At 30.6% G+C, this 12,410-nt stretch overlaps 1 protein-coding gene across 2 annotated transcripts; it reads right to left on the reverse strand.

The window, feature by feature from the left end:
• Positions 1 to 231: 231 nt before the first annotated feature.
• Positions 232 to 11,002, reverse strand: LOC107453944 (uncharacterized). Of its 2 annotated transcripts, none has more exons than XM_016070968.3 (3): positions 10,860 to 11,002; positions 6,067 to 6,606; positions 232 to 2,618 (listed from the first exon to the last, which is right to left on the reverse strand). In XM_016070968.3, exons 1-3 carry the CDS (start codon positions 10,869 to 10,871, stop codon positions 675 to 677), a joined length of 2,496 nt encoding a protein of 831 aa, XP_015926454.2. In that variant the 5' UTR covers positions 10,872 to 11,002; the 3' UTR covers positions 232 to 674. The 2 variants fall into 2 exon arrangements, with proteins under 2 accessions (XP_015926454.2, XP_071036038.1); XM_071179937.1 differs by having other exon boundaries at positions 5,854 to 6,606.
• Positions 11,003 to 12,410: the final 1,408 nt, after the last annotated feature.

The following is a 12,410-nucleotide window of genomic DNA, read 5'->3' on the forward strand; positions in this document are numbered from 1 at the left end:
ATGCCAAAATAATTATGATTCAATTTTTTAATAACTGTGTAACTTCAATTATTCTAAGGATGAAAATCCTATTTTTTCATATTTTATCTTGTAAAATTTTATGATAAAAATAATTTTAATTTTATTGAAATTTTTTAATTTCTTTTATAAAAAAATTGCAATCGTAGCATGCAAATCAAGCAAATTCGAAAGAGACAAACAAACTGTACAACAAAAAAAGGAAGCAATAAGTAAAAGTAACAACGGTTTTATTGTAACAACATATTTTACACAATTAGACAGAAAGTAACAAGAATCCCTACAATCCACCTTGATATGTGAATCGAAACATTTTACTCACACTTAACGTATGAGTTAATTGGCAGCTTAACAAGATGGACAGAAAACACAACAGATGAGCAGTATTTTATACTGCATTGATGAACTTTTTCACCCAAAGAAAATACGCTGCATGAGGCGCAATCACATTGTTATGCAAGCTATAAATAGACAGTTCATTCAAATGAGCTCCCAAGTAAATAATTAGACAGACGAAACTTCATTTCATCTGTAATCCTCTACAGGGATGAACTTGGCAAGTAACTGTACAGGACTGACACTTTGTCCCGTCAGTATGTCTTGAAAAGCTAAAACTCTATAAATATTTTTACATTTTTTAAAAATTAATTTGAAGTTTAATATTTGGTTCCTTTTTGATTGCCATAACTTCCCCCGTTGTTTCCAGCACCTCTAAATCCACCGGCAGCTCCTCCACCTTGCTGACCTCCGAAACCACTTTGTTGGCCACCATATCCACCAGCACCTCCTTGCTGACCTCCATAGCCACCATTTCCACCTTGTTGTCCACCAGCACCTCCTTGTTGACCACCATAGCCACCTGCTCCTCCTTGCTGACCACCATAACCTCCAGCACCACCTTGTTGGCCCCCAAAACCACCAGCTCCACCTTGTCCGGCTTTACCTCCTTGTTGACCACCATAACCTCCCTGGGACCCACCAGCTCCACCTTGTCCTCCTCTACCACCTTGTTGACCTCCATAACCACCGGCTCCTCCTTTTTGTCCGTTACCAAAAGTTCCTGCACCCCCTTGTCCTCCTCTTCCTCCTTGTCCACCATATCCGCCTGCTGCACCTCCAGCACTTCCAGCTCCAGATTGACCTCCTCTTCCCCCTTGACCACCGTAACCACCTGATGAACCACCGTTTCCGTTAGCGCCACCATAACCTGCTCCACCTGATTTTCCATTTTTACCACCAAGACCTCCAGAAGACCCACCGTAACCTCCTTGAGCTCCAGCTCCACCACGTCCACCACCAATTCCAGATCCATAACCCCCTTGTCCACCTGCACCTCCACCTACACCTTGTCCTCCATTTCCATAGCCTCCAGATCCTCCCTTAGCACCACCTGCTCCTCCTTGTCTTCCGCCTGCTCCATAACCATTAGATCCTCCAGCTCCACCAAGTCTTCCACCTGCTCCTCCAGAGCCATATCCACCTTGTCCTCCAGCTCCACCATTACCATAACCACCAGATCCAGCATTACCTCCTACTCTTCCTGCTGATACTCCATTTCCATAACCACCTTGTCCCCCAGCACCTCCTTGACCACCGTTTCCGTATCCACCTGCCCCACCTTGTTTACCTGCACCTCCTTGACCACCGTTTCCGTATCCACCTGCCCCACCTTGTTTACCTGCACCTCCTTGTTTACCAGCTCCAAACCCACCTGCACCTCCTTGACCTCCATATCCACCTGAACCTCCTTGTTTGCCAGCTCCGAATCCACCTGCACCACCTTGTCCTCCATACCCACCAGCTGCACCTTGACCACCAGATCCTCCTTGACCTCCTTGGCCAGCTCCATATCCTCCTTGATTTCCTTGTCCAGCTCCAAATCCTCCTTGACCACCTTGACCAGCTCCATATCCTCCTTGACCTCCTTGACCACCCTGTCCAGAACCATAACCAGCACCACCTTGTCCAGCACCTTGTCCTCTAGCACCTTGACCTGCTCCATAACCTCCGGCTCCACTACCTGCACCTCCTGCACCACCATATCCACCTGCTCCTCCACTTCCTCCTGCTCCACCTGCTGATCCACCATAACCTCCAGCACCACTAGCTCCTCCAGCTGATCCACCATATCCTCCAGCACCACCTGCTCCTCCAGCTGATCCACCATATCCTCCAGCACCACCAGCTCCTCCAGCTGATCCACCATATCCTCCAGCACCACCTGCTCCTCCAGCTGACCCACCATAACCTCCAGCACCTCCTGCTGATCCACCATATCCACCTGCACCACCGGCTCCTCCTTGTCCTTTTTGACCATTGTTCTGTGCAAATCTGGCGACAACAGCTGCGGGGGGATCTTCAACAGTCATGATAACGTCAGCTGGATTGTCTTTACCGACACCGGGTTCATTGGTTCGAATATTAGCTCGGAATCCATTAGAGTCAGCTTCATATTCAACAACTCTGTAAACACCATCAGTATCAGTGTATCCATAGGTTCCTCTGACATTGCCATTTTCATCTCCCTCTTCTTGTCGGTAATTGGTATTTCCTTGTTCATCTTGAATGTTGTAGTCAAATTGGTATGGTTGAGGGGGATACTGAAAAAAATAATGAACTGGTTATAGTTTTATATTCAACTCGCTATGTATTACATTTTACACTGTTTTTTTTTTTAAATTTGCTATTTACGTCATATTATTCAACGGTTGATACAATTCATGAATAGATAATACAGATACTTGCAGCTTTTTGAAATATGAATTTTCATTTATTATTGTTCCTAAATTCTAAATCAATTATGAAATAAATTATTAAGTGAAAAATTGAACATTTCATTTGAAATATCCACTTTATACAGCTTAATATTAAACAATATATATGATAAACATTTAAATATAAACTTAAGCAAAACTTAAGTTATATTCTGTTTTCTTTTTAAAAAAACGCAAAAAATTTGAGGAGCACATTTTGCCAGATAAGTTAATGAATGATTTCCGAAAAATGAGTTTATTAAAAGAATTTTTCTTTCAAATAACTTATTTATTGGTTGATAGTTTATTTTCATTTATGTACGTCTATTATGCATTACTTTACTACTTAATAATTGCTGTATATTTATTACGATTATTTCTCCTGTAAACTAGTCATTGCATTGGAACGAGACAATTAAATAACAAAAATGAAAAAATAAATAAATAAGAATTTTAAAAAACTACATTTTTATGGGAGACTAAATAGTAATTCTCAATTTTATTTTTGGGAGTATTTAATCGAAAAAAAGTTGGGCAACATCACTAGATAAGAAAATGTTTGATTAGTTATGGAAGTGTTTTTCGCTTTATAATTATTATTATTTCCACTTTATAATTATTATTATATTTCGCTTTATAATTATTATTATTTAATTATTATGAAATAAAATAATAATTATGAAATTATTAGTTTACTCCTGTTTTGTCTCCTTTAAAGACGTAGATTTTAAAATAATTTTGTTTTATTAGTTTTTTCCTTTTAATTTTTATGTTTGTTAGTTTTTTTAAAACTGAAATGTGGTCAATGATTCTATTTTATTAGTTTCTTCGTTTTAATTTTTATGTTTGTTACTTTTTTTATGCTGAAAAAAAGTGGTCAAAGTTTCAATTGGCAATAAATTTTTCTTGCAGCATTTCAAAACCAATTGCAACTTGTGTACAATTCGTTCAATTGCAATCAAAAACAGAGTTCTAGTTGAAATGTAAGTACTCTAGCTAATCGGGCAGTTGTTGAAATTTCCGTAGGTGAGAAATTCACATTGGTAATATAATGGAGATAAATTCTGCTTGTAGCTTTCACGAAACGATTAGAACTCACACTGTCGTCCGGCATGGATCTTCAGACGAGTTTTAAGCAATTTGAGTCGGGAAGTGATCGGAATTTTGATTGACGAGGAATTCAATTTTGCTGCAAAACAGCAATAAATTTTTGCTAGTACCGCTCAGTAAACGTTTGAGGCTTGAATAGTCATTAATTAACAATTTCCAGTAAAAATTAGATTGTTCTAGCTCATTAAATAGTGCTCGAAGTTTTATATGCAAGAATTCTCCCTGATGGAAAGAAAGAAAGTTATAAAAAATGTAGTAAAAATTACAAATTATTTATCATATCAACATAAAGAACAATTTGAAATATCAAAATAACTAAGCCTCGTTTGTTTCGACATAATTTAGAAATGAACAATGATATAAAACCTTTTTCTTATAATAATAGCTAACTTATGTCTAAGAATATCATTAAACTGTAAAAGCAAGCATGAAAAGCATATTTAAAAGCATTAATAATAAAGCCTATGTACAAAAGTTATGTCACAATACTTTAACAAAATGTAATAATCATAGAAAATAGCTCCTATTTTCCATGAATAAATTAGGCTCTTGAGTGCGAAGCATTATGAAAATAACCATAGCTGACTTATGAAAAGCTGCATATATAATAAATATGATTTTCGCAAATATTATAAAAATATTAGTTTCCAAAATTTTTATGAATCTCTATCCTTTGAATTGATAAAAAATGCTCGGTGGAAGATAGGGAAAATTTAAAAAAATCAGTCCTGTTCTCTGAGCAAGTGACAAAAAGTTTGAGTGATAAGTTACGTCTGAATAACGTAACATACAGATAATTAGTTACGAATTTCTCAAGAGTGGAATATCACTTTGCTGAAATATATCAATGAAATATTTTGCGCCAGAACAGAAAACAGGTTCGCTTAAGTAGTTTCTTAATTTCTCTGCTTCTTGTAAGTTGCAAAAGAAAAATCTGAAATACTTATTTATTTTATTTAAAAAAGGGAATTTTAACTAAAAAATAAATTATTTTTTTAATTGTTTCAATTTTAATTACATTTCTAAAATTAAAAAGATAGAAGTTAATAAAAAATAGTCAGCATTTATGGAAATAACAAAAATTGTAATGAGTTAACGAGTTTTTAATATTAAAGAGTAAAAAAATGCTAATTTGAAATCTTATGTCATGTAAGCAAAAATGAGGTAAAAGAAAATAATTTGAGAAGTATTTGAGGTGAATGTTTATTAAAGTATTTAATGATACTAACGAAATATGGGGAAAATTAAAAATTCCTCACTGCTGCAAGGGCAATAAGGAATAATAATCGTGATTTTTTGAAATTGGTTTTTTAGCGAATGATTAGATGGATTTAGTTTGAATAAATTTATTTATTTAATTGCCCTTGTAGTTCAAGTCTCTTCTTTTTAACAGAAAATTTAAGAACGAAATTTTTTCAAAAATTTTTTTTTTTCTAAAGAGGCTATGTTTGAGTCAGGTTCCTAAGACTTAAAGAGATGCAATATTCTAATATATTGTGGCTAAGAAATGACTTTTTTTCAGAATAATGCCCTGCTTATAAGAATGTGCTGGAATGATTTATGCAGGGAAACTAACCTTCAAGAATGAAAAAGGCATTTCGTAAATTTTAGAAATTTGTAAAAATTCTCTGTCATTCTCAATAGATAAATTTATTTTTTAAATGCAGGGAATTTTTTTAACTAATTTATTTATTAAATTAAAAATATTAAAGAAATTAAGAATTTTAATTTCAGAAAAAATTAAAAATTTTTCAGGTTAAAAATAATTTTTGGAATTTTTTCTTGAGAACTTTGAAATCTTTCACATATTTATTGATTTTTCTTTTTCTTTTAAAATTTGCCCTTTAAATCGACTTGTAAAACATTTTTTTTTAAAATTTCCAACCAATAATTTTTTTCTCTTAGTTTAGGGGGAAAACGTAAGTTGTCCAGTGACATAAATTTCGTCCAGGTTTTTTCCCCTACGACTTACGTTAATGCCATTATCATAGCCACCATCTTCCCCTTTGTAGTTTCCTTGTCCGACTCCTCCAGATCCACCAGTTCTTACTCCCCCGATTCCTGTATCCCCTCGTAAGCCGGAGAAACCTCCAATAGTATTTTGATTATTGTATCCACCACCAGAACCATCACCTCCAGCATTACCTGCACCATAACCTGAGTTTCCACCAAATCCTTGTCTAACCTGTTCTCCAGAATCTCCTCCTGCCCCACCCTGACCATATCCTCCTGCTCCACCTGCTCCTCCTTGGCCATAACCACCAGCTCCTGCGCCAGCTCCACCTTGTCCATAACCACCAGCTCCTGCACCAGCTCCACCTTGACCAAAACCGCCAACTTGTCCAGCTCCACCTTGTCCGTATCCACCAGAGCCACCAGCACCACTACCCTGGCCTTGACCATATCCTCCAGCTCCACCTGCTCCACCTTGGCCATATCCACCAGCTCCAGCGCCATTACCATAGCCACCGGCACCTCCAGCACCACTGCCGAATCCCCCTGCTCCGGCACCACCGTATCCTCCTGCTCCAGCACCTCCAGCATTTCCACCAAATCCTCCGGCTCCTCCGCCAGTACCATAGCCTCCATCACCTAATGCATTTCCGGCTCCTCCATAACCACCTTGACCGCCGCCTCCTCCATTACCGCCTCCTGCATTACCGTATCCTTTTTGGAAACTTTGACCCAGAGATGAAGCTAATAAGAGTAAGCTTAGCAGAAACGCCTATAAAGAAATAAAAATAGATAAAACGTTAAAGATAATTTATAGTCTTATTGATAGTAAAAAAATGAATGCTTTAAAGTAATGGAATAGTCTTAATAAACAAAAATAGAATACTTGAAATAAGAGAATAGTCTTAAGAATAAAAAAAAATCGAATATTCGAAAACAATATAATATATTCTTAATAATAATGAAAAAATAGCTTACTTGAAAATAATAGAATGGCCTCAATAAAAATTAAAAATCCCTCCCAATATTGCATACATATAATTCACAGATTAAAGCATATTAATATTGCTTTTGATAACCTCTTGTAGCGTATACAGAACAGAACGAACTTCCATCAGAACGAACAACAGAACGAAGTAACTTATTGATGTTCTTAAGGTAAATGGAGAGGGAACAATGTTTAATGTATGTATATTGTTTAGGACACTATATGATTTTAACTTATTAATTTTTTTAGAATTTTTAAGACATAATTTATAATAGATATATAAGATTTTTATGGGGAAAGTAAAGCGCTTAAGGAATGAAGCATTTATTTTCTTCTAGAGGTTTATTTTTTTCTTAAATTATCTAAGTTATAATCTAATTATTATTTTCTGTGTTATTCTAATTATAATTTTTATATAATTGAAATAACAGAAAAAGAGTGATAAACATCTTAATAATTTATTTAAAGTTAGATATTTCTTAAGACCTGAGCAAAATGTTTTCAAAATGTCCCAATATTCCTTAAAAAGTTATATTAAAAAAATTTATTTAAATTTTATGATGGAAAATTCTAATACAATAACCTAAAGCTAGGATTTTTAACTATAGAAATTCCACTCAATTTTAGAGTTTTTGGAGTAAATTGTATGCAAAATAAAAATTATTCGTAATGAAGCATTGTATTTGTTTAATATTTTCAAATTAGTGCATGAAGTCAAGACTCCACTTTCTTCAGAATTATTTTAATAATCGTTTTAGAATTTGTGAATAAAAATAACTCAAGTTCTGAAAAGCTAAGCATTGAACAAAATTTATTCCAAATGAATTTTCATATCGGCATGTTATCATAAAATTAATTTACTTCTTGTTACAACTTATTGCACTTGGAAAATTAAAAGTAATCTACACTTAAAAAGTTAAAAAGAGAATAAGGTTCTTTTTCAAAATTGTACTTTTAATCTAGTTGCGTGATTTATAATAAATGGAATTGTTAACTTTTCTGAAACATAGAATCCATCTAGAACATTTCTTCCGTGTGAAAAAAAGCCCGAAAGAAATTTGAAAAAGAGAGACAAAACTAAACTATGATTCAACTATATTTCAAAACCAAAAAGAGGATGTTTTCTCGAATTTTATGCTTGTAATTTTCAATTTATTATGGATTCATAAGCTTAAACAAATATTTTTTTATTCTAATTAGTTTTCAAAATGCTTGTTTGAATTTTCTAATATAAGTAATATTTCTTTAAATTTACAGATTTAGAAGCAGATGTTAAAGTTACTGCAAAGTTTCAAGGATATTTTTATTGTAGTAACATAAATTACGGTTTATTTTTTTATTTTATATTAAATTAATTAACTTGCATTGCTTTAAATCACTTTGTTTAAAAATTTCCTTCTTAAATTAAAGACAATCAGACATCGAAACTCCCCAAAAAAGTAGAAAAACGATCACTTAATTTTCAAAATTCCTTGAGATTAATTTTGATTATTAAACATAATTTTAAAAGGGACGCTGCGACAAATATGCTAATGCGCGATTCAGTAGCAATTATTCATAGAAGAATATTCCTGATTTTACTTGAAAATATTTCAGTTTTACACGGAATTTTTATAAATGACTTTACTTTATGTGATTCTTTACTTTATGTGATTGTAGCTGTGGATGGGATAAAAAATGCAGATAAACAATATCAATAAATATTTAGCATAAGCTAAAAGTACTCGAAATATTTAGAAATGAAGATTAACATTCTATGTATGAGTAAAATATGAATAAAACTAAAATATAAGTAAAAGCTGTAATAATATAATTATCTGGTTCTTTTCAGTTTTTGAAACTTAACTATATAATTGAAAATATAGTATAGTTGATGTTATAAATTATAATAATGTTATAAATTAGTCAACTAGATAAAACCATTTTAATACCAATTATGGACTATTCAATTATTATCAAAGTAATTCAATCATAATTACAATTTTTATAGAATTAAAATAAATTTGAATTTATTTTCCTTTACTTAGTACCTTAATAATGTAGATAACATTATTTACTAATAACAAAAGCTCTTTTTGTACAAAACTATACAGACCATAATCAATGCATGCTTTTTAATCTTACGAAATATATTAAAAATGCTGCTATATAATTAGTTATTTATTTTAAACTTTATTTTTATAGATTTTAAAGAATTTTAATTATTAAAAAAGATACATTTTTTCTTGTATTATTGATATTAGAAAAAATTATATTATCTACAATCATATCATATTATTAGTCTTGAAGCGAAGAAAAATTAAATTTTTCTTAAATAATTAGAAATTTATTTTCTTCATAACCTATAGTATTTTTAAAAATAAGTTTAATTTAGAACTCATTATCATACAATTCCTTGAGTTATAATATGAGATAAAAAAATCCTATTGAGTAAGGTTTTTTGGATCACCGAGGAAATGTTATGAAAATAAAACTTCGAAATAATATCCTTAAACAAATTTTTTAAAACAATAAATAACGAAATAAGGAAATTTCATACTAAATAATTTATTATATTTTTTATTTAACTCATTACAGTTTATGAAAATAGATCTAAACAAAGGAACAGTAAATTATTCAACTCTTAAATATTGTTCAGGAAAAGCCAAAACTTTGTGTTATTTAAAAAAACAAAAATTAAGAAAATTAAAGTTATGAATTGAGGGGGATATTTAATGTATTTTCGTTAGACATTTTTTAAACTCAAATTTTTTCAAAAATTTAAGTTTATTGAAATTCCGTTTAAAAATACTAAAATATCATGAATGAATAGGAAATTTAAATGAAAAAACTAAATGAGAAAATTAAATAAAAATTGAATAAAAAAATTAATTAAAATTATTCAAAAATTTAAAAACAGAATTTTTAAATATATTGCAAAAATATATCAATTATATTTTTGTAGAAATACCTAAATAGTTACGATAAAGACAAATCTTAATTTTTTTCCCTTCGAATTGAGAAATAGAAGCTTATCTAATACCAGAGAACTTTTTAGGTTCTCTATTTAGCACATGACTTTTTTAAAATAGAAAAATTATAACTTATATTTTACTTTCTGTTAAAATAAATTCTTTAATAATTTTGCTATCTACTGACAAAAAATAACTTTAATGAATAACTTTTTAATATTTAACTTTGTCGAATTACTGATTCAAGTAATAGAATTCACGGCTACTTAAAATTTGTTATATTAAGTTTAGAACATTTGACAGAATTTGAGAAATTCAAAAATATGCATAAAAGAAATTTATAGATTAAAATATTTGTTAAAAAATAATATGTGAGAAATTAAAACGACTCATAGTTGAGTTTGTTATCTCTATACGTTTTTAAAGCTAATAGGTTGCCTTACTTACTGCATATAAGTAATGTAATACATTTTTATTATATTTAAATATTATCTTTTGATTATATTAGCACTTCGAATAAACATATTTCATATAAGAAATACACATTTTAGATGGAAGTTTCCAGAATATTTGCTTGAAGAGAGTAATTGAAAGAAACTATTAATTACATCTCTCTACAATTTATAATAAAATAAAATATTATTTGTGGGATTTCTTTTTAAATTCAGAGTTTACATTAATTACGAATTAAATTTAACAACAATCTAATTTTCAATACCTCAACTCATTAAGGAATATTATAGGAAAAATGCAATAATTAAGCATAAAATTTAACAGTATAATAATATATTAAAAAAGTAATATTTAAACTTTTTGAATTTTTTGATTAATGAAAATGACGATATAAAATTTTTTAAAGGTTTTATAGACAATTTAAAAAAAAAAATTAAACCTTTAATATTTTTTTTCATTTTATAAGCATTTATCTCACTTGACTTTAATAGTAGTTCTTCATTCCCTCGAATTAGGAAAAGATTTAAGCATTTTTAAAAAAAGTATTAAATTTTTTAAAAGGATTCTTAAAATGACTTTGATAAACTATTTTTTTTCTAAAAGTATAATCCAGTGTATAATGCATGTACTCACCTTGCTTTCCATGGTGAACTGTGTATAATCTCAAGTGGTTTTTAGTCCCTTATAAGAGAGGCTTCTTATCCTGGAGAAGCCACTGAAAGAACTGATGTCCGACATATGTCCAGCGACGTCCTTATATACCAAATCAAGAAAGCGTGTCATCCCGCCAAATCTGACCCTATCGCACTTTCCCTCTCTCTATCCCGCCTCCTCTTCCTCCCTCTTCGTCCCTTTGTATACGTTCAACAGTCAACCCCCAAGGAAACATGTTCAAAATCAGGGCAAGTAGATGAAACCACAGAGATGAATCTTACCTCATCCGTTCACTTTCTCTTCTTGATCTTATTTTTTTATTATTTTCATCTTCTCTCTCTTCTTCTTCTTTTGTTTTTGTTGCACTTTCGTTTTCACTCTCCTCTGAAACTTTGTTTTGATTGTTTTCGTTTTTCGGCATATTTTTCGGCGATTAGGGGGTCATAAATAAATTGATTTCCATGTCGTTTATAAAAAAAATTACAATACAATGTGCCTTCTAGTCATAGGTTAAGGAATGTCTATTCATGACTATAATTTAATTTCTAGAGCATATTTTTATTATTAGACGTTTTGCAAAAGAAATTAATATCCTATTTTTTTTATTACGTATTCGTTTTTTAAATGTTTTAGACAATACTGAATGTTATAAAATAATTGATCCCTTGCGAAGTTGTTTATTAATGGTTTATTATTATTGGTTAATTGTCAAAATTGGTTAATTATAGTGATTGATATGCTTTTGGAAAATTTCATCGTTGTATGTCATAGATAAAAAAAAATGCATTAATAAGTTAAAACTTAATATACAGCATTTAATATGAGACTTTCAAGCCATGAAAATGCATTTATAATCAATAAAAAAAATTCTTTAAATAAACATAATCTTTAAGCAAATTATAACAGTCAATAAAAAAACTCTTTATTTTTAGATAATTTTATATTTCAACCTAATACATTTTAAATCGGGCACATTTCCTCGTAAAAATGATATATTTTATTTAAATGGAATTCAGAAATATTACTTATAAAATAAAATGTTTTCAAACTATGAATAAAACTCGAGAGAATTCTGTTCTATAACAGACAAATTTCTGGAAAAAATAACAAGGTTTTACCACATTTTTAAGTAAATATTGCAAATATCGCAGAGTCGTTTTCTAACTTACCCTATCGAGCAATTAAATTTGAGCTTAAACTTCTAAACTTAAAATCTTAATTTTTTAACGTAAAATCTGAAGACAACCCAGCATCCCATTAATAATTTTTATAAAAATTAAATATTAACGACAGTAATATTACCATGGAAATTCTCTTTTATATGATTTATAATTGTAGTTTTAATTATTAAATTACTATAAAAGCGTAAAACTATTTAGCAAGAAATTTTCAATCGTATTTTTTGTAATAAAAAGTAAACTTAAGAGAATACAATTTAGTGTCTGTCGATAGTGACCGATTATTCAATTAATTTGTTAGAGCAAATTAATTATTAGCATTTTTTAATTTAAAATTCCAAAGGGATCAAGT

Source organism: Parasteatoda tepidariorum, chromosome 4 (assembly GCF_043381705.1).
Source record: "Parasteatoda tepidariorum isolate YZ-2023 chromosome 4, CAS_Ptep_4.0, whole genome shotgun sequence".
Classification (NCBI taxonomy): Eukaryota; Metazoa; Arthropoda; class Arachnida; order Araneae; family Theridiidae; genus Parasteatoda; species Parasteatoda tepidariorum.

Bases quoted from the DNA above. Each gene is read 5' to 3' on its own strand.
- LOC107453944 (XM_071179937.1), bottom strand. The intron at 2,619-5,853 runs GTAAGTCGTAGG...TATTTTTTTCAG, and splicing joins GCTATGATAATGGCATTAAC to TATCCCCCTCAACCATACCA.